Source organism: Felis catus, chromosome C2 (assembly GCF_018350175.1).
Source record: "Felis catus isolate Fca126 chromosome C2, F.catus_Fca126_mat1.0, whole genome shotgun sequence".
Classification (NCBI taxonomy): domain Eukaryota; kingdom Metazoa; phylum Chordata; class Mammalia; order Carnivora; family Felidae; genus Felis; species Felis catus.
The window spans coordinates 156,600,198-156,621,970 of record NC_058376.1 but is presented as its reverse complement, the minus strand read 5'-3'; the positions used below and the strand labels follow the sequence as shown (position 1 = coordinate 156,621,970).

The following is a 21,773-nucleotide window of genomic DNA, read 5'->3' as shown; positions in this document are numbered from 1 at the left end:
TCCTGCACAGAGGAAGGGAGGGAGCATGGAGATGCCGAAGGGCTGGAGGGAACAGGAGCTGTGCAGGGCACAGGAAGGAGTTTCACCTTGATTCTCGGGTCACTGGGAAATGCTAAGAAGAAGGCGGTATTCTACTTGGTTTTCAAAGATGCCATCGTGTACTATTACATACCCGCCAGAATGGCTAAAATGAAAAAGATGGAAAGTAAGTTGCCGGGGAGGCCGCCGAACAACCAGAACTCTCCTCCACCGCGGGGGCTCGGCTGTTGGGACCGAAAGGCACACACGTGTTCATCACAAGACGTTACAATACTGGTCGAATAGCCCCAACCTGGAAACCGCTCATACCGCAAGGAAAATGAACAACGTTCACTTCCATGCAAGAATATGGGGAAATTTCACAAACATAATGGAGAAGACGCCAGACACAGAGGAGTACACATGATAATTCCATTCACACAGTTTGGATAATAAAGTACAAAACAAGGGCAAAACTAATCTGGGGTTAGGGTCAGAAGTCTCTCCCCTTGATGGTGGTGGGTGGGTGTCTGTTGGTGACCAGAAGGGAACAGCAGAAAAGGGCTGCCTGGAGTCTGCTAATGTTGATTCTTCATCATTCAGCTTATGCAAGTACGTTGATATATATACTGATGATAAGTGCTCTTTTCTGCATGTATTTTACTTCAGTAAAAAATTAAAATTGAAAATAAAACCACCAGGGGAGCCTGGCTGGCTCAGTCAGAAGAGCATGTGACTCTTGAGCTTGGGATCATGAGTTCAAGCCCTATGTTGGGTGTAGACATTACTTTCAATAAATAAATAAACTTTAAAAAAAAAAAAGGAAAAAAGAAAAGATAAAGCACCCTGTCAGATTATTCAGGATGTAAATGTAGATGCAGTTGGGCAATTAGAAGCCTACTATAATGTTTGAGACAAGGAAATGCCTGCTGGTTTGAGCCCAATGAGTTCTGAGGATGGGACAAATAAGGGGATGGATGAGAGGTGTTTCTGCAAAGGGAAAAAAGAATCAAGAAAGACTGATATTGGCAACAAGAAATAGGCAGCTGAGTACAAATTAGGGGGAAGGGAACCTAGAAAGAAAAAGAGAAATTCTGTCAGACGGTGATGCTTGAAAGGTTCCTCTTTGAGGTCTGTTTGAACAAGGGAAATATTTCCTTTCTCATGAATCCAACCACACTACATAATTCTTCATAAAATAGTATTTATGTAATCAATTACTGATGCTCATTCATTTTTAGCTTTAGAACTGATTTATGAATAAAGCCAGAAAACTTCAGGAGGCTGTTTAAATCAAGAAATTGAATTTGAATTTTTTTTAATTAAAAAAAATTTTAAGTTTATTATTTGAGAGAGAGAGTGAGCGTGCACAGGGGAGGGACAGAGAGAGAGGGAGAGAGAGAGAATCTCAAGCAGGCTCCACACTGTCAGCGCAGAATCCAGTGTGGAGCTTGATCTCACGAACCATGAAATCACAACCTGAACCGAGATCAAGAGTCAGATGCTTAACCAACTGAGCCATCCAGGAGCACCCCCCAATTTTTTTGTGTGTCTTTGTTGTTGTTTTTTTCAGAGAGAGAGACAGAGCATGAATGGGGGAGGGGCAGAGAGAGAGGAAGACACAGAATCCGAAATAGGCTCCAGGCTCTGAGCTGTTAGCACACAGCCCGACGCAGGGCCTGAACTCATGAACTGTGAGATCATGACCTGAGCTGAAATTGGACGCTTAATGGACTGAGCCACCCAGGCGCCCCCCCCCCTTTTTTTTTTTTGAGAGAGCTGAATTTTTTTTAAAAGAAACAATTATTTACCATAAAGAACAACCAGAAACAAAGCGTGTATGTATGTATATTAATTTACATATACATATATCTGTGGATATACACGCATAGGCACCACGCGGATTAGAGGAAGATGACGATGGAGATAGTGTAAAAGTGTCAGCTTCATTGTTTTAATACAGAAGAACTGAGGAATTAAAACGTTAACAGTTGCCTCTGGGATCAAGCAGATACTCCCATATTAACTGAAAAGCTTCTATACTGGCATATGCAAGTATTTACATGATTTAAAACTGGTTTAATTTAAGGATAATCAGAGGAACTCTTGACCTGTTCCCTGAGTTCACAGGAAAATCTGCCAACATGGTTCACACAGAAGAAGGGCCTTTTAGTTTATGCTAATAAAGAGCTAAGAGTCAAAGCCTTCTGCTTTAGGCCACGATTTATACATGATCTCATTTATGCTTCAGAGCATCCCTGCAGAATAGGTATTATGAGCTCCATTTTACAGATGAGGAAACTGAGGCTCAAAGAAGATGAGACTTGTCCATTATAATCAGCTCAGGCTAGCCTTAAAGCCTCTCCCCAAACCCAGTATTTTCTTCCCCCTCCCCCACCCTGCATTATGTCCCCCACCCCTGGCATCCTACAGATTTATGACTGGTTTTTATTTCCTCGTCTGTTCATGATAGGTATGTTAGGAGGAAGGAATATTCCAGAAAACAAGCTTACCACTGCTAGGCATTATCTAGTTAGGAGTTCCACATCCTGGAAGTGAGCAGCTGATACGAGCCTTCCTGAGAACTCAGGTGGAGGTAGGGCAAGGGGAAGGCAGGGACAAAGGAGCACAGTAGGGAGAACTGCTTTTAAATGCAACACAGCATAAAGTAAGGAAGGGAGGTGGGGGGGGGGGGCGGGGAACTCATCTCTCCATCTCACAGAACATTTCTCCAGAAGGAACAGACAGAGGTTATCCCTGAGGGGGTGGGGGAACAGGGTAATTAGGGGTTTTAAATAAGAGTGGGATTTTTCTCTTGTATTCTTGGCACTGAAAAATTCTTTTAATTTTTTCTTTTGAATTTTATCAAATGTTTTCTCTGCATTAATTGATGCAATCGATAATTCTTCTTCTGTAGCCTGTTAACATGGTGGTTACACTGATTCATTTTCAAATATTAAACTAGACTTGTGTCCCTGGAATAAATTGTGCTTGGTCAGGGTAATAAATATTTTTATATATTGCTGAATTCTATTTGCTAATGTTTTGTTAAGGAAGGGCATTTGCTTGTATATCTATATAAGCAATATATATTGGCAGTTTAAAACCTATAAATTCAATTACTTTAGTACTAACAAGGTTATTCAAATGATCCTTTATAATGAACGAGCTGTGTTGGTCTGTGCTTTTTTTTTTTTTTTTTTTTTTAAGTTTATTCAAGAGAGAGAGACAGAGAGAGCAGGGGAGAGGCAGAGAAAGAGTCCCAAGTGGCTCTGCACTGTAAGCACAGAGCCCGAGGGTGGGGCTCGAACCTACGAATCACGGGATCATGACCTGAGCCTAAAGCAAGAGTCGGGCACCTAAACCAACTGAGCTGCCGGTGCCCTTTAGTTCGTGCTTTTAAATGTACTAGGTGAAGTGGTCAAAGTGATTTCTGTAAGATGTTCCTAGCATTCCCTTACCATCCTTAATGTCTTCAGGGCTGGTGGTGATGCCCCGTGTCTCACTCAGTATGTTCGTGGTGTTGTAACAGAATGCTACAGACGAGCTGGCTTACAAACAACAGACCTCTCTCTCTCATGGTTTGGGGGCCAGAAGTCCCAGGTCATGGTGGAGGCATATCTGATATGGTGGCCGGAGACAGCCCCCTTCCTGGTTCACAGCCAAGGTCTTCTCACTGCATAGTCCTCAAGTGGTGGATGTGGGAGGCTCCATCTGGAGGCTGTTTTATAAGAGCATCTAACTCATTCATGAATCACCTCCCATTCAACATATGAATTTTGGGGGGACACACACATTAGCAACAATAGTACCCTCTTTCATTCTTGATATTGGTAATTTGTGTCTTCTCTTGGTCTTGCTAGAGCTCTGTTTCAAAGAATTGGTTTGCTGATTTTCTTCTATTTTTCACATTTCAATTTCATTGGGTTCTCTCATTTTATCTTTCTTTTCCTTATTTTGCTCTATATCCTTTCTTTTCCTTATTTTGATCTTCTTTTTCTGGTTTCATATGGGTGGGAGTTTAAGATTACTGACATTTGTTTCAAAGTTTATTTATTTTAAGTAATCTCTACACCCAACATGGGGTTCAAACTCAACCCTGAGATCAAGTCATGTGCTCTACCGACTGAGCCAGCCAGGTGCCCCAAGACTTTACTTATTTTAACGTAATCATTTAATGCCATATATTTACCTGTTAGCATTGTTTTGCTATATCCAACACATTTTGATATGTTATATTTTAATTTTCATTTAGTTTAACTTTTAAAAAAATTGCTCTTGGGGTGCCTGGCTGGCCCAGTTGGTGAAGTACACGACTCTTGATCTCGGGGTTATGAGTTTGAGCCCCATGTTGGGTGTAGAGATTAAAGGATAAAAAAAAAAAAAAAGAAATGCTTCTTTCCAAGAGACAGGTGTATTTGCTGGAGTGACATGGCCAAAATTTGTTCTTATGGTTGGTACATTAACTTTTGGGGGAACGTAATACAGACTTGCTTTAGAAAAAAATGGGTGAGGGGCACATGGCTGCCTCAGCTGGTGAAGCACACAACTCTTGACCTCAGGGGCTAAGTTCGAGCCCTATGCTGGGTGTAGAGAGTACTTAAATATATATATACATATAAAAAAACTTCCCTTGACTTCTCCTCTTTGACCAATGGATTATTTAGAAGTGTGTTGTTTAATTTCCGTATCTTCAGAAATCCTGTTACCTTGTGTTATTGATTTCTAGTTTGATCCTACTGTGGTCAGAGAACACATTCTGGATTATTTCTTTTTAAATTTTAAGTTTTTTTGAGGTGTTTTATGGATATAGATATGGCCTCTTTTTGTACATGTCCCATGGTCTCTTGAGAAGAATGTGTTTTGCTGTTGTATTTTTTATTTTTTAAAAATGTTTATTTTGATGCAAGTGAGCACAAGTGGGGGAGGGGCAGAGAAAGAGAGAGAAAGAATCCCAAGCAGGTTCCGTGTTGCCAGTGTGGGGCCCCACTGGGACTCTAACCCCACGAACTGTCAGATCATGACCTGAGCTGAAATCGAGAGTCGGATGCTTAACCCACCGAGCCACCTAGGCACCCCTTGATGTTGTATAATGTAAATGTCCATTAGGTCTATATGTCCATATTCTATAAATGTCCATACTCTATAAATGTCCATTAAGTCCTTAATGGTGTGGAGTTCCTTTTTTTTTTTTTTTTTTTTTTTTTTTTGCATCTACCCTTATGGTTTTTTTCCCCCAAGTTTTTAAACTCCAGCTAATTAACATACAGTGCAATATTAATTTCAGGCATAGAATTTAGTGATTCATCACTTACATAACAATACTTGGTGCTCATCACAAATGCCCTCCCTAATCCTCATCACCTATTTCTACCCATTCTTCTGCCCACCTCTCCTCTGGTAACCATCAATTTGTTCTTTATAGTTAAGAGTCTGTTTCTTGGTTTTCCTCTCTCCACCCTGCTCCCACCCCCTCACCATCATATTCATTTGCTTTGTTTCTTAAACTCCATATATCAGTGAAATCATATTTTTGTCTTTCTCTGACTTACTTCACTTTAGCATAATACTCTCTAGCTCCATCCATGTCACTGCAAATGGCAAGGTTTCATTTTTTAATGGTTGAGTAATATTCCGCTGTGTGTGTGTGTGTACATCTTTATCCATTCATTAGTCAATGGACATTTGGGCTCTTTCCATAATTTGGCTATTGTTGATGATGCTGCTATAAACACTGGGGTGCATGCATCTCTTCAAATCAGTATTTTTGTACCCTCTGGGTAAATACCTAGCAGTAAAATTGCTGGATCATAGTGTAGTTCTATTTTTAACGTTTTGAGGAACCTTCATACTGTTTTCCAGAGTGGCTGCACCAGTTTGCACTCTCATACTGGTGTCAAGTTCTATATCCTTGTTGATTTTCTGGCTGGTTGCACTATCAATTGTTGAGAGAATACTGACGTGTCCAACTGTAATTGTGGATTTTCTGTTTCTAATAGTTTTTGCTTCACATAATTTGCAATTCTGTTGTTTGGTGCATATACATTATGGATTGCATTGTCCTCTTGGTGGACTGACCTTCTTATCACTATGTCATGTCTTTCTCTCTCCCTGGTAGTTTTCCTTGCTCTGAAGTTTACTGTATCCAACAATAATATAACCATTCCTGTTTTCTTTTGTTTAAAGTTTCTTTTGTATATCTGTCCCTTTCTTTTACTTTAGCCAACCAATAATGTGACATTTGAAGTGAGTTTCTTATAGCTTATGCTTGGATCATGTTATTTTATCCACTCTGGCACTCTCTGCCTTTTAATTGGTATATTGAGACCATTTATGTTTAATGATATGCTTGGGCTTATGTTTGGCCCTTTTCCCCTATTCTTTCAGCTCTTCATTTCTCTGCCTTACCATGAGTTTCTGAAACATTTTTTAAAATTCCGTTTTGTTTTACCTACTGTGTTTGAGTGTTTCTCTTTTGTAGACTTCTTAGTGGTTGCTCTAGATATTATATTATGCAACCATAACTTATCACAACCTATTGGCATCAAGATTTTACCAACTTGAGTAAAATATGGAAACTTTACCTCCCTTTTAAAAAGTCCTTTCACCCTTCCTCATTTATAATATGTTTTTTTTTTTTTTTTTTTCAGTGAACTCTAAGCCCAACATGGAGTTCAAATTCACAAATTTGAGATCAAGAGTCGTAGGCTCTAGTGACTGAGCCAGCCAGGTGCCCCTATCATATGTTGTGTTAATTACTTCCTCTATATGCACTGAGAACCACAGCAAAGTTATAATTTTTGCTTCATCAAATAAAATTTAGAAAACTCAGAATTTAGAAATTTAGAAAATTTAGAAAAAATCTGTTGTATTTACACATTTTTCCTTGTTCTTTCCACTGTTGCTTCTTCCTTAATGTCCTAAGATCCCTTTTTTCATGATTTCCATTCTTTCCTTAAAATTCTGATTGGGGTAAAAACCACATAACTTGTAATTTACCATCTTTAACATTTTAAAGCGTACGGTTCAATAGTGTTACATATGCCTACATTATTGTGCAATGGATCTTCAGAACTTTTTCATTTTGCAAAACTGAAACTACCCATTAAACACTCCTCATCTCCCCTCCTCCAGCCCCTGGCAATCACCATTCTACTTTGTTTCTATGAATTTGACTACTGTAGATACCCTCATGTAAGTGTAATCACACAGTATGTCTTTTCTTTCTTTTTAGATTTTACTGTGCTAAAAACACATAAACTCTATGCTAACACATTTTAAGTGTATCGTTGACTTAGGTACAATGTTGTACAGCAGATCTCTAGACCTTATTTATCTTACTCAACTAAAACTTTATGCATGTTGATAAATAACTCCCCATTTTCCAACCCCCACACACCCTGGTAACTACCATTCCAGTCTTTAATCTTATAAATTAGACTATTTTAGACAGTGCATATAAACGGAATTGTGTGGTACTTGTCTTTCTGTGTCTGGTGTATTTCACCTAACATAATGTCCTAAAGGTCCATCCACGTTGTCAAATAGTGCAGAATTTCCCTCTTTTTTGAGAGTGAATGGTATTATATTGTATGTATATACCACATTTTATGTATCCATTCATCTGTTGATGGGCATTTTATGTTGTTTCCCCATCTTAGCTATTGTGAATAGTGCTACAATGAAAATGAGAGTGCTAATCTCTCTTCAAGGTGCTGATTTAAATCCTTTTGCATATATACCTAGAAGTGGAATTGCAGGATCATATTGTAGTTGGGTTTAAATTGTGAGGAATCTCCATCTTGTCTTCCACAGTGGCTGCACCATATTGTATCCCTACCAAGAGTGCACAAGGCTTCTGGTTCTTCCACATCCTTGCCAACACTTAAAAAAATTTTTTTAATATCCATCCTGGCAAGTATGATATTTATTTGCATTCTCTTGATGATTAGTGAAGAGCATTTCTTCATGTATCTGCTTGCCATTTGTGTATCATTTTTTGAGAAATATCTATCCAAGTCCTCAGCCTATTTTAATCAGGTTATTAGTTTTTTTGTTACTGAGTTATATAGTTCCTTCTATAACTTGGAGATGAATCCCTCAGCAGAGAAATGGCTGGCGATATTTTCTCCTGTTCTACAGGTTGCCATTTCATGCTACTGATTGTTTTCTTTTGCAGAAGCTTTTTAGTTTGATGTAATCCTGTTTGTGTAATTTTGTTTTTGCAGCCTGACCTTTTGGTGTCTATCTGTGAAATCACCGCCAAGACCAATGTCATAAAGCTTTTCCCCTCTTTTCCTCTAGGGGTCTGTGTATGTATGTGTGTAATCTCTATGTCCAAAGTGGGGCTCCAACTCGTGACTGAGATCAAGAGCTGCATGCTCTACAGATTGAGCCAGCCGGGCACCCCTCCTCTAGCATTCTTACAGTTCAGATCTCATATTTAAGTCTTTGATTCATTTTTGAGTTGTTTTTTTATGTATGAATAAAGTTCAGGTCCAATTTCATTCTGTTACATGTGGATATCCAGTTTTCCCAACACCGTTTGTTGAAGAGATTATCCTTTTCTCATTGTGTGTTCTTGACATCCTTGTTGAACATCAGTTGACTATATGCACATGGATTCATTTCTGGGCTCTCTATTGGGTTCCACTGATCTACATGTTGGTATTTATACCAGTACCATACTGTTTTGGTTACTGTAGTTTCAATATATAACTTGAAATCAGAAGTGTGATGCCTTCAGCTTTGCTCTTTCTCAGGATTGCTTTGGCTGTTCAGGACCTTTGGTGGCTCCATATGAACTACAGCATCACTCTATTTCCGTAAAAAATATTTTTGAAATTTTGATAGGCACTGCATTGAATCTGTAGATTGCTTTGGGTAGTATGGGACATTTTAATAATATTAATTCCTCTAACCCGGGAACATGGGATGTCTTTCCATTTGTTTCATTTCTTTCATCAATGTTTTATAGTTTTCAGTATGTAAGTGTTGCACTTCCTTAGTTTACTCTTAAGTATTTTATTCTTTTTGGCGCTATTGGAAATTGAATTATTTTTCCTAATCCCCTTTTCAAATAGCTCTTTGTTAATGTATACAAAATACAACCAAATTTTGTATGTTGATTTTGTATCCTGTAAGTTTACTGAATTTATTTACTAGTTCTTTACGTTTTTAAAATGAAGTCTTTGGGGGTTTTCTCTATATAATACTAAGTTGTCTGCAAACAGGGATATGTTTACTTCTTCCCTGCCAATGTTGATGTCTTTGATCTTTTTTTTTTTTTTTTTTAAATCTAACCTCTCTGGCTAAGACTTTTTAGCCTTAATGAAAAGGTATAGAATTTCAACAAATGCTTTTTCTGCATCTACTGAAGTGATCTTGTGATTTTATCCTTTATTCTACTGATGTCCTGTTGGATTCAGTTTGCTAGTATTTTATTGAGGATGTACCCATCTATATTCAGTAGGGATACTGGCCTGTAATTTTCTTTTCTCGTGGTGTGTTTAGCTTTGGTACCAGAATAATGTTTGCCTATAAAATGAGTTCAGAGGTGTTTTTATCTCTTTAAGTTTTTGAAAACTTTTGAGAAGGGCTGGCATTAATTCCTCTTTAAGTGTTCGGTAAAATTCACCAGTGAAGTTACTTGGTCCCAGGCTTTTCATTAGGTGGTTTCTGATGACTGATTCAATCTCTATACTGGTTATGATTCTGATTAAAGATTTCTATTTCTCCATGACTTAGTTTTAGTAGGTTATGTTTCTACGAATTCATTCATTTGTTCTAGGTTATCTAGTTTGTTGGCAAATAACTGTTCATAGTTGTCTCCATGATTCTTTGTATTCACGTCTTAAGTTGTAATGTCTCTTCTCTTGTTTCTGACTTTACTTGCCTTTCTCTTTTTTTCCATAGTCTAGCTGAGAGTTTGCCAATTTTATTTTTTCAAGAAACTCTGTTTCATTTATTTTTTTCTATTTTCTCCTTTTAAATTTATATCCGCTTTAATCTTTGTTATTTTCTTCTTTTGGCTAACCTTGGGCTTGGTTTGCTTCTTCCTTTCCAGCTTCTTTCTAGCTCTAAGTGTAAAGTTAGACTGCTTTAGGTCTAGTCGTGTATCTAGGTCATGGTTTTTTATTCATTTAGCCACTCTATGTCTTCTGATAGAGGAATTTAATCCACTTACATTTAGAGTGATTATTGGGGTACCTGGGTGGCTCAGTCAGTTAAGCGTCTCACTTTGGCTCAGGTCATGATCTCATGGCTCGTGAGTTCGAGCCCCGCATCAGGCTCTGTGCTGGCAGCTCGGAGCCTGGAGCCTGCTTCGGATTCTGTCTCCCTCTCTCTCTGCCCCTCCCTACGTCGTGCTCTCTCTCTGTCTGTCTCTCAAAAATAAACATTAAAAAAATTTTTTTAAACATTTGGAATGATTATTGATAAGGAAGGACTTGCTATTTTTAAAGCTAAGGAAGTTCATTTACAGCAGAGATAGGAGGCTGATATGATAGTACTCAGACTTGTTTTTTCTCATCCCCTTTCTTCCACTTCTACTAGGCTGCTAGGGGTCTCCTAGGACTCAGAAGTGTGTGTATGTGCATGTGTGCATGTATGTGTGTGTGTATGTCCCACATCCTGGGCAGTGCTCCCCACCAAAAGCCAGGGACTTAATGGAAATTTATGGAAACATTAAAAAAAATTAAAAATCCAAGCCACTTGTCTGTTAAAGTTAGGATAGGCCATGACCTAAGGAATCCAGACACTTTCCTCTTCCCCAGGGCCCAGAATCTTGCCCTGGAATCTGTTCCAACAAGAACACTGAAACAAGAAAAGGCTTTTCCTCCCCCTCACCTCTCTGAGTTTGGTGGTGTGAAACTGAAGGCGCTGGCCAGGCTGCCTTGACAAGGTTGCTTGATACTGTGAGTAAGGGGAACGTAGGGGGTTTAGGATTTCTGATTGCAGGAGCTGCTCGACTGCTCCTTCCTCCAAAAAATCAGCTTCTCATAGAAGGTTTCTAGCATGGCCAGGGAGCTGCTGGCAGTCTCCAGAAAAGGGCTTGCAATCCTTGGGACCTGAGCACCATAGTTGTAGGGACCACCTTTATCACTCACACAAAAGTTTCTCAGATTTGGGCTGGCTTGTTTACATCTCACTTTGTTCCAAAAGAGGATTGAAAGTGGCTTCCCCTGGCTAAGCCTTGTGCCAGGTGCTATTGGTAGAGGAGAGAGGGAAGATCCTGTCTCTGTCTTCTGGGAATTGATGTCCAAATCACAATCCTAGACTACTCCTAAATTCCCATTGCTAATAGTGTAACCACTAAAAAAAAAAAAAAAAAATCAAGGCATAGAGATATGGCTAAAAAGCCAACAGATAAGTCAAAATACAATTAAATATTTAGTTAACCCAAAAAGAAGGTGGGAAAAGAGGGGCAAAGAATAGAAAACAAAAGGGGAAAAACACCCAACCGTATCAATATTACATTAAATATAAAGGACTAAACATTTCGATTAAAAGAGAGTTTCTCAAACTGGATAAAATCAAGCCAGTCTTTATATATAAAAACATAGACAAGCTGGAAGAAAATGAGATGCCAGGCAAAAAGTAAGCATAAAAAGACATATTAATATTGGTAGACTTCCAGACAATGAGTTTTTTCAATGATAAAGGACATTTAATAGTGATAAAAATGTCAATTCATCAGGAAGATGTAGCTAGCCATCATAAATTTGGATGCACCCACATCGGAGGATAAGACCTCAGTGAGGATAAACTTAAAGTCTCAGCCATGGGATACTGTGTACTGGGAGTGGGGTTTAGCCCCAGCAGCTGGTACAGGATTTGTGGGTCCCCTGTGGGCTTGGACTTGCTCTGCTCATAAAGTTTCAGGAGTGACCCGAGTCTAGCTGAGATAACCAGAAGGCATGAATAAACCAGGGTCCCTAATTTGGAAGCAAAATATGGGCCAGCTGGCTCTCGGCATGCCACGGAACACCGGGCCTTTGGACTGCGAGCCCTCACCTCCGCTTCTCACCGTCAGCCTGGGCGGTCTCACAGACACCCTGGAGAGGGACAGGTCTGCCCACTTAGCAGGAGCCGTGAGGCCCTGGTCCTGCCTGTCACTGAGCCTCATGTCCTCTCCTCCCTCACTCTGAAACCCAGCCATGGCTTCCGTCAGACTAAGAGTATGTACTGTTTCCAGCACACAAACGGCTGGTAAGCCCTTCTCGGCCTTATGCCTGCTCCTGCTTCGAGGCTGGCTCAGCAGGGGCAGCTGGGTGTCTCAGTCGGTCAAGCGTCCGACTCAGTTTCACGGTTCCACGGGTTCAAGTCCCGCATGGGGCGCTGCGCTGACAGCGTGGGGTCCTCTCGGGATTCTTTCTCCTTCTCTCTCTGCCCCTCCCCCACTCATGCTGTCTCTGCCTCTCAAAACAAATAAGTAAACTTAAAAAAAATTAAAAAAGAACACCTGGCTCAGCAGCTGAGAGTTAAACAGAACGACAGCTGTGCTAAGTGAAGGTGAATCTTGAGGATCAAGGGAGTGAGTTAATAAGTGACCAGACGATTTAAGGGAGAGGGAGGGGACATCGAGTGGGGACTGGCAATCCCAAGATGGTGGGTTCAAAGTACCCATTTAGGTTCGATTCGGGTTGCAGGTGGGTGACAGGAGTGACTGGGAAAGACAGGAGATGCTGGTCAGATTGTGAGCTGCGACACTGAGACATCGACAGCACACAGTCTGCTTCACGCTGTTATCTTCCAAGGCGTTAAATGTTTCACTTTAAAATGGACAACGTATTCACCTAAATGGTACCAAGTCCCTATTTTTCCTCTAGAGCAGTTGAGTAGCGTTTCGATAACGAGATTGTCTCGTATCCCCAGGAGTGGCCTTCTAGCAGTTGGGTGACTTAAAGTCTTGTCATTCTGAAAGGGCAGTGACTGACCAGGCCCCTGACGGCCTGGGCTTCCTACACAACATCCCTGAGCTCTGACCAATCTGGATGAAAGATAAAGCTCTACAGCAATGAAGACAGGAATGGGGCTTTTGCTTTTAGGGTATATTCCTTACTCTTTAATATAATAAACTGCCTGGGGCGCCTGGGGGGCTCAGTCGGTTAAGCGTCCGACTTCAGCTGAGGTCACGATCTCGTGGCTTGTGGGTTCGAGCCCCGCGTCGGGCTCTATGCTGACGGCTCGGAGCCTGGAGGCTGCCTCTGATTCTGTCTCCTCTTCTCTCTGCCCCTCCCCTGCTCATGCTCTGTCTCTCAATAACAAATAAATGTTAAAAAAAAATTTTTTTAATGTGTATATAATAAACTGCTAAAATTCTTCTTGGATAGCCTCTGGGACAAATGAGTTGCATAATAAGATTTTCAAAAGTCCCTCCGAACTGGCTCTGGCATTGAAAACGAAAGCAGGAAACAAAGCAAGTTTGAAAATCAACAGAACCTACCGGCGACACGGCCTAAGCCTACAAGTTAAAAGTAGGGCGCGTCTAAGGACGGCCTCAGAAACTGAAATGTTGGGAGCTGAGACGTGATGGTCACCTGGCTTTGGACCGGCGGTCACTTCCGTCCTCCTGCTCACAGATCTTTACAGTAAGACACAAAAGCCGTTTCCCAAAATTCTGAGTCTGTGGAGCCTTCCCCCCCAGTAGTAACTGCCTCCTCTGATCTCTGCAGGCTGGGGTCACGGTCCCCAAGGGGGACCCCAGAGAGGCCCGTCCCCAGCTCTGTCGAGAGACAGCACCGTCTGAAGCTCCCTCAATAAGGCGGGCCGCCCGCTGGCCGGCACGGGGCTGCTCTCGGTGGCCGCCTGGCTCAGCATGAGGCCTGCGGGGAAGGGGTGGGCAGGAGTCACTGGGCACACTCACGGCCTGCCGGCCTCTAACCTCCGGGTGCACTGCGGGCACGGGCGCTGCACACGGGCGCCATCCGCACGGGAGACGCGCATTTCTCCCCAGGCCCGCGCTCTCACCTGAGGGCTGCCCCCGTCACAGTGCCTAGCGCTCCCGGAGCATGGTATCCACAAAACGAGGACCCAGGCCACCTCTCCAGAGTTTCAGAGTGAGCATCAAGTTGGCCTCTCCTGGTGAATTTTTTTTTCATTTTTGAAAAAGTTTCAGGATTTCTTTTAAGTTTATTCATTTTGAGAGCGTGCGAGTGGAGGAGGGGCAGAGCGAGGGAGAGAGAGAATGCCAAGCAGGAACTCACAAACCACGAGATCACAACCTGAGCTGAAGTCGAGTCAGACACTCAACCGACTGAGCCACCAGGTGCCCCCTGATGACCCGTCTTTTATTCTCCGGGGCCTAGAATAGAGCCTGGCACGTGGTGGCCAACAGGAGTTCGTAGGCTGAATGGGGTGAACGTGCAACAGACGTAATCCAGATCGTTCCTTGTTCTGTCCCGGCGATTACGCATTATCAACGCTAAGCTTGGACTGCAACTGCCACTGTTTCCCTGCTTTTCTGCTAATAATCCTTCTTAGTTTTTATTTGGGGCTCTTGGACTTTTGGCCTTATTATAGCTCATCTTTCATTCTAAGTCCCATTTCTAGAAGGAGCTTGTAGAAGTATAGGGACAAGATGGAGAAGACTTTCAGTCGCCAGTGTCCCTGCTGGGAGAACACCTGACATCTGTCAGACGGACCCACTCTGTCGCCAGCGGGCCCCACACTCCTCGGGAGGCACAGAGCTAGTAGGAGGTTTGCTGTGCCGGGTGGGCCTCCACTTGGGCCCCTCCACCCTGATCTGAGATTTCTGGTGGATGCTGATGAAGGCCTGGGAGTCTGAGTGCAGGGTACCTCAGGGCAGGGCAGCAAGAACGCTGAGCAGCCAAGAGGAGGGGTTGAAGTGGGAAATAAAGCACAGGGCTCCTGAATTTCCCATCTCTGAGAGCCTGGGGGTCAAGGGGGATAGGAGTAGAGAGGGTCAAGTCAATTATAAAACTGGATCTGAACTAATTTGGGAGTAAAGGCAGCACTACAAAAGTATCTGCATTCCATATGCAGACATGTAGGGAGGGAGACAATTTAGAGGCTTTGGATACAATCTGACTCCAGACCCTTCACAAAAAAGAAAGTACCAGAGCTGTCCACGTCCAGCTGGACTAGTACCTGGAGGGAAAAGTATCCAGAGGAAATGTGACCATAAGGAAAACTGGTGGGGACGATAACTCAAGGCCAAAGGAGTTTGAATGACGTTATAAAAAGTTCTAGCCCCCGAGGAGAGAGCAAGTTTCAAAGACCACAGTTTCTGTAGCTTAAGAAAAACCTGTGGTGTGCCTCAGGGGGAGGAGAAAGACCAGACTCCGTGGAGGCCAAGAGATCTGGGGCCTCTGAGCAGTCGTGCGACTTCGGGCAACTTTCTTAGCTGCTCTGAGCCGCAGGGTCCTCACCGCTAAAAAGGGGACGTCCAGAGTGCCTCCACCCAGGGCTGTGGGGGGATTAAAACGAGGCAGTGTGTCCAGGGGCACAGCACAGCTTACACGGGCTCGCCCAGTGAATGCAAGGATGCCTTCCTTGTCCGGGCTCGCTCGCCGTCTAACGGCCGCTCGTGAAATGTGCACGAGAGGTCCGCATGGCCAAGAGTCTCGGTGACACTCTTCACGGCTCATTTAGGATCCTGCGAGGTATTTTCACGCCCGTCCCCCTGTAGATATACGCGAGCAGGTGTGGAATGCACGTACGACACAAGGATGGCCTCAATCTCTTGTCTAGATCTATCATCGAAACACGCTGAGTTCCCCGTCCCTGAGACGATGACTCTGAACGGAGTGGTAAGGACGCGGGTCTCTAGACTAGGTTTGCATCGTAAAATGAAGGCAGGAACATTTCGATGCCCTGCCTCCCAAGTCAGCCCAACCAACACATCTTTGAAACCAAGAACGATGGCGCCTCTACAGAAAGGAAAACCAGAGAGACTCTCGGTGCCAGGGGAGAGCTCTTTCGTCCCTCAGCGGCGCATAATGTCACGAAAATCCCGAACTCACCAGGGCTTGCAGCTTGGGACAGTGGACGGAGAGCTGGATGAGAGTGCTGTCGGTTATCTGCAGACAAACACGCTGTGTCAGTGTGGCTTCTACGCCAGAACCTAGCACCTGATTTGGGCTTCTCCTGAACACGAGGATCGAAGGTGCAAAATGGAACTGAAAGCTCATCGCCAGCACACCCGGGCTGGGGGCTCCTCTCACTGCGGGCAGCCTCAGACCTGCCCGCTCGTATGGTCACTCAGCCGCTCTCTGGGCTCTCCCCTTGGGCCCCACGAGGGCCCAGGGACAGGGGACACACAGGAAGTAGGTAAGGAGGGTCCCCCAGGATTCTCCTCTGTAGAGTCACCCCATCACTGGACACGCAAGCTCAAGTCTCCCTTCGGCTCTGGGAAAGACGCGTATATTTCGAGGTCTGCAAACGATGGAGCTGAACGTCTCAGCTGTAGCCGGGATGGCTCAGAGGAGCCCAAAGTCTGTGCAGCCCGCTGTCAGGCCCTCGTGGGTTCCTGGGCCCCGAGACGCACCCGGCGGCAGGCGGGTGCACACAACAGCCAGGTGGGGTGTGGGGGAGCGGCTGAGGCCCGCCGTCGGGACTGAGGGGCCAGCGCGAGCAGGACTTGTCGAGTCTACTCACCAGGACGCATTCCTCAAGATCCATCTTCTCCAGATCGTGGCAATTCTGAAAAAGCCAATAAAACCACCCCCACCATGTGGTCAGTGGCCAGGGCAGCACTGGTGGTGTGTGTGTGCGTGTGTGTGTGTGTGTGTGTACTGGCCCCGCCTCCCTTACTCTCCTCCAGGAAGGGGGTGCCCTGTCCCTAAGCTGACCCAGCGAGCCAGCACTTGTGAGCAGTGCCTTCTGAATCACACTCACTTAAACGGGAATGTGGCTGCCCTGGGCTGCGCCTCCTCTCACCCCGAAAGGTAGTGGCCTCCACCTTCCTAGCGGTTCATGGATATCATCCTGTACATTTTAGCCACAGAAGAGGCTCTGGGAAGGCACGGGGCGTGGTGCTTGGGCACAGTGTGGACAGGTGAAGGTTAGGGGAGGAGGAAGGGAGCGTATCACCATCCCCACAAGGTCACAGGGTCCTGGCAGCAGGCCAGAGGGGACCTCCATGATGGTCACGTCTGCCAGGTGAGGCGGAAAAGGGAACGGAGGCGGGGCACAGCCCACCTGGAGGAGGCACCAAGAGGCTGGGTCAGGGTGCGCGGGGGGAAGGGCACGTACCGCAGGGAGGACGTTCTCGTTGTGGTCCCACCTGACCAGGTGACAGTGAGGTCCAGACTGCTCCAGGACCTCCTGCGGGGCCACCTGAGCTTTCTGGGACAATGGGGAAATGCACCCTGTGCCCGCCATTCTACTTGGTAGAATACCAACAACACCACTTGGTCAACTCTGTGACGGGACACGCACTTTGCACACTCCAAAACCACTGCGAGTCCTTTGGAAGTGAGGGTGGTGAATTACAGTTGGGTTTTGTTTTTTGAAAGCTCTGCCTTACCCGAGCTAGAAGTGTAAAGCCTGCATCAGTCAAATGGGAACACCGAGCAGCCTCCAAAATCCTGGGATGCGAAGCGCACGGGAGGAAAAGGTAGTGACTGGTTAACAAGAGAAAACAAACTTTATGATGCACACTCTTGACTTTCTTCTGCTGACACACCTCCGCTTCTGGAACAGTCCTGAGGACTGCTGTCCCCTGCCCAGATGAGGGGAAGGAGGCTTAAGGAGACACGTGGCCTGCTCTACGGCCCAAAGTTCCAGCCCAAACTTGGGAGCGAACCCAACAATCTTTCCACAAAACCAGGACATTGTTGCTGCTGTTGTTTTTAAGCATTATTCCAATATTTGTTGAATGTTTTGTAAGTAGGCTCGAGCCCAACGCAGGACTCAAACTCACAACCCTGAGATCAAGACCTAAGCCAAGATTAAGAGTCAGACACCTAGGGCGCATGGGTGGCTCAGTCTGTTAGGCGGCCGACTTCAGCTCAGGTCATGATCTCGCGGTCCGTGGGTTCGAGCCCCGCGTCAGGCTCTGTGCTGACAGCTCAGAGCCTGAGCCTGTTTCGGATTCCGTGTCTCCCTCTCTCTGACTCTCCCCCGTTCATGCTCTGTCTCTCTCTGTCTCAAAAATAAATAAACGTTAAAAAAAAAAAAAGAGTCAGACACCTAACCAACTAAGCCCCCAGGCGCCCCCATCTAATATTTGTTGACTTTTAAACACAATTAAAATCAACTTTTACTGAACAAAATCATCTTGATATAGACTGAATTTAATGAAATTCCCAGTTACCGTAAAGGCAATTTTAAAAATTTGCAGCCAGTGAAAAAACATGAGTTAATTCTCAATGCCCACGCTTAACAGGGACAGAGGGATAAATAACACTCTGAAGTTAAATACTCCCTTATAGCAGTAATTCTGACCACCTTCTGACAAGTTTTGATCATCCACATTCCTTCCCCTATTCAAAAATATCAAAATTCCCCAGAATCATCCCTAATGAAAAGACAACAGACAGTCCTTAGAAGATGGGAAACTGGCCGAAACAGGGGAAATGGATCAGTTTCACCGACAAGTAAACAAGGAAAGAAGTATCTTTTTTTTCCGCCTCTTGCACAGGGGTTAAGATGGCCGGTTCTGAGGTCAGAGTTTCAAGTTCAAACTCTACTCTGAACTTGAAAGTTCAAGTTCACGTTGAACTTGATGAGTAGGGTTGAACTTGAAACCCTAACCCTAACCCTAACCCTACTCATCATGTGACTCAGTATATTTGATTTTCCTGGAGCCCTGGTTTCTCCTCTGCCAAACAAGTGGGAATAGCAGTGCATGTCTCCTAGAGATGTGGGGAGGATCGAATGCGATAACGATACGTGAGTTCAACTGACGTTAGCGTTAGCATTTTGCTGCCATTATTAAAGTTTTAAGATTCGGGGCGCCTGGGTGGCTCGGTCGGTTAAGCGTCCGACTTCAGTTCAGGTCACGATCTCGCGGTCCGTGGGTTCGAGCCCCGTGTTGGGCTCTGGGCTGACGGTTCAGAGCCTGGAGCCTGCTTCGGATTCTGTGTCTCCCCCTCTCTCTGACCCTCCCCCGTTCATGCTCTGTCTCTCTCTGTCTCAAAAATAAATAAACGTTAAAAAAAAAAAGTTTTAAGATTCACAGTACTTCTGGAGGATCAGAAAACCAATCGTTTTTGTTAAAACGAGACCTCCTTCTGCTAGGGAAGATGACAGATAAAGCGACTGTGATCTCCCCCCACTTCTGTCCATTTAGTGACCGGTTTGGAGGAGAATCTGGTAACGTCTGGATGTGAGGCTATCGTGGTGACACCGTCAGGGCACTCTGACGTCAGCGGCCGGGACAGGATGGGGCAAATCAGGCGGGCACACGGGTGAAGTCCGTCAAGAAGTTGCAGTTCAGACTCCGGGCGGCGAACTGGGTTACGCTCCGTCCCGCCCCCACCCGAGTGACGTCCCGCCCCCACCCGAGTGACGCGGCCACCACCTCCTCCGTCACCACCCACTCCACCCGCTGGCGAGCCTCTCCCTCCCTGCGGGAGGGCCTCCGGCCGCGGGCTCCGAGCTGCGAAGCCAAAGCGCGGCGCACTCACTGGAGTCGCGGGCAGTTGAGAGCCAGGGCTGTGAGGGAGGCGTCCGTGAGGTGGCTGCAGCCGGAGAGGCACAGGGCCTGCAGCCGATGGCAGCCGCGGCAAATCTGCACGACTCCTTCATCCGTCACGCGCTGCGGAAAACCAGAACAGGAAGGGGCGTCAGAAGGCACCGGCGACACCGGAAGGAGGGCAGAGAAACGCGATCTAGTGCCGGCCGGCGGGTCTGGGCTGCCAGTCACTAGCATTCCACCCTAACGATTTAAATGGAACACGGTGAGGGGCGCCCGGGGGGCTCAGTCGGTTGGGCGGCCGACTTCGGCTCGGGTCGTGACCTCGCGGTCCGTGGGTTCGCGCCCCGCGTCGGGCTCCGTGCTGACGGCTCGGAGCCCGGAGCCCGTTTCAGGTTCTGTGTCTCCCTCTCTCTCTCTCTGCCTCTCCCCCGCTCATGCTCTGTCTCTGTCTCTCTCTGTCAAAAATAAATAAACATTAAAAAAACAAGAACATGCTTTAAAAAAGTAAATAATACATACATACATACATAAAACAAGGTGATGCACAGGGCGGGCCTGTGTTTGTCACCTCCGCACAGCTTCAACATACCTGAGTGCTACTAACAGGGACTGAAACTTTAAAATTCCGTTTTCCTCCCCGGCATTGATTTGATTTTGTTTTTTTCAGGAAAAGTTCATAAACTTGTGTTAAAAATCACATTAGATAAAGAGCTCGTAGGAATTGCCCGGTTAAGTGACAGAACAATTTTTGGTTGAATTTCTACAGATTAATGCTTTAAATATCTACCGTCTAAATCATATGTGTGTATGTTTATAACATGCCCTCAAATGTTTTAGAAAATGGTAAATGGAGGAAGTCACTAAAAGATTGACAAGTTGCTCGCACGTTGACATTGCACGTGAAGTCACCTGTCAGTGCTCTCCTAACACAATTCAGGGTCTGAACACTGAACGGCGCCCGTCAGGTCGTTATTTGTCCGGAAGGCGGTTTCGCTTGTATCTGCCACCATCAAGGATTCCAAAGATGCCTATGATTCGTTCACTAAGTAGCGCGCGCAACCAATTTCTCTTACTCTTCTCAAAACTTATGCTCCCCTTGAGACACCCGCAGGACGCAGCACGCGGCCTCTTCAAGGGTCAACAGTGACAACGGCAGTGAGGAAGCAACAGGAGCGTTTCGCGCGCTAACGCTATGACGGAAGTGACACCTTGATCTCGCATTTATCCTTTCTCTTTCAACGCACCGTCACATCTGTCATTTCATTTCATCCACTGAGATGGGACGACCGTCATCCTCCCCATTTTGGAAGTTAAGAGAACAAAACAAAAACTGAGACCTTACCAGGGATTCCTTCAGGTTCGTGACTGGTTCACGGAATTCCTGGTATCTTACAACAGACCAAGACCCCAGTTGTAGGGGAAACGTCAGCGGCTCTGGATGGGCCATTTCGCTTCGACTGTCATTCTTTCATCTTGTGGCAAAGCGACAGATCGCGCGAGGACACAGACTGGGAAACGAGGGTGTGCTGACCCCCCACCCCCCTGCCTGGGTGCCTAGAGGCGGGGCCCGCAGCGGACCCCGGGGGAGGGCGCCCCCAGGGAAGCGCGTCACTTACCGAGCAGGACTGTAGGTTGAGGCTCACGAGCTCGTGGCAGTAATTCTGAATGTGCTTCAGGGCTTCGTCTTCTAACTGAGCGGACACAGAAAACAGAAGAGGAGGGAACCGGCTGCGGGCGCGGCGGAGAACCAGGAGGGACGAGCAGCAGCTCTCCGGTGAGGGGCCCGCGCCGTGTGTCGCCGGCCCCTCGGTACCTGCGTGCAGCCCCTCAGGAGCAGGGCTTTCAGGCCGCGACAACCTCGCACCAGCGCCTCGATGCCGTCCTTCGTGATCTGGTCACACCACGACAGGTTCAGGTATTCCAGGTTTCGGCAGCCCTCACTGGGGGAACGAGAGGCGACGCAACGCGTGGGCAACCCGTCCCACGGAGAGCTTATTACCGAGCGTGAGCTCGGTAAATCACAAGCCACTCGGGGAGAGAAAATCGCTGTGACCCGAGTCTCCTATTTCTTGTTCCAATGGGACCGCTAAGTTTCAGACAGGGCGCCCCGGGGGCTCAGTCGGTTGAGCGTCCGACTTCGGCTCAGGTC

At 45.6% G+C, this 21,773-nt stretch overlaps 1 protein-coding gene across 11 annotated transcripts in view; it reads right to left on the bottom strand.

Annotated features, from left to right (window-relative positions):
* FBXL2 (F-box and leucine rich repeat protein 2) overlaps positions 1-21,773 on the bottom strand; it is a 132,862-nt gene that overhangs the window by 32,032 nt on the left and 79,057 nt on the right. For 4 of the 11 annotated variants that reach the window (XM_045037919.1, XM_045037923.1, XM_045037921.1 and 1 more), the window contains 6 exons: positions 21,438-21,564; positions 21,241-21,315; positions 19,614-19,744; positions 17,510-17,606; positions 16,639-16,683; positions 16,005-16,061 (listed from right to left, as the gene is read on the bottom strand). In XM_045037919.1, coding sequence (XP_044893854.1) covers positions 16,005-16,061; positions 16,639-16,683; positions 17,510-17,606; positions 19,614-19,744; positions 21,241-21,315; positions 21,438-21,564 — 532 coding nt within the window. Of the gene's footprint in view, positions 1-11,547; positions 15,665-16,004; positions 16,062-16,638; positions 16,684-16,878; positions 17,182-17,235; positions 17,329-17,509; positions 17,607-19,613; positions 19,745-21,240; positions 21,316-21,437; positions 21,565-21,773 lie in introns of those variants that run through there. The other 7 variants (XM_045037920.1, XM_045037925.1, XR_006585713.1 and 4 more) reach the window with 6 other exon arrangements.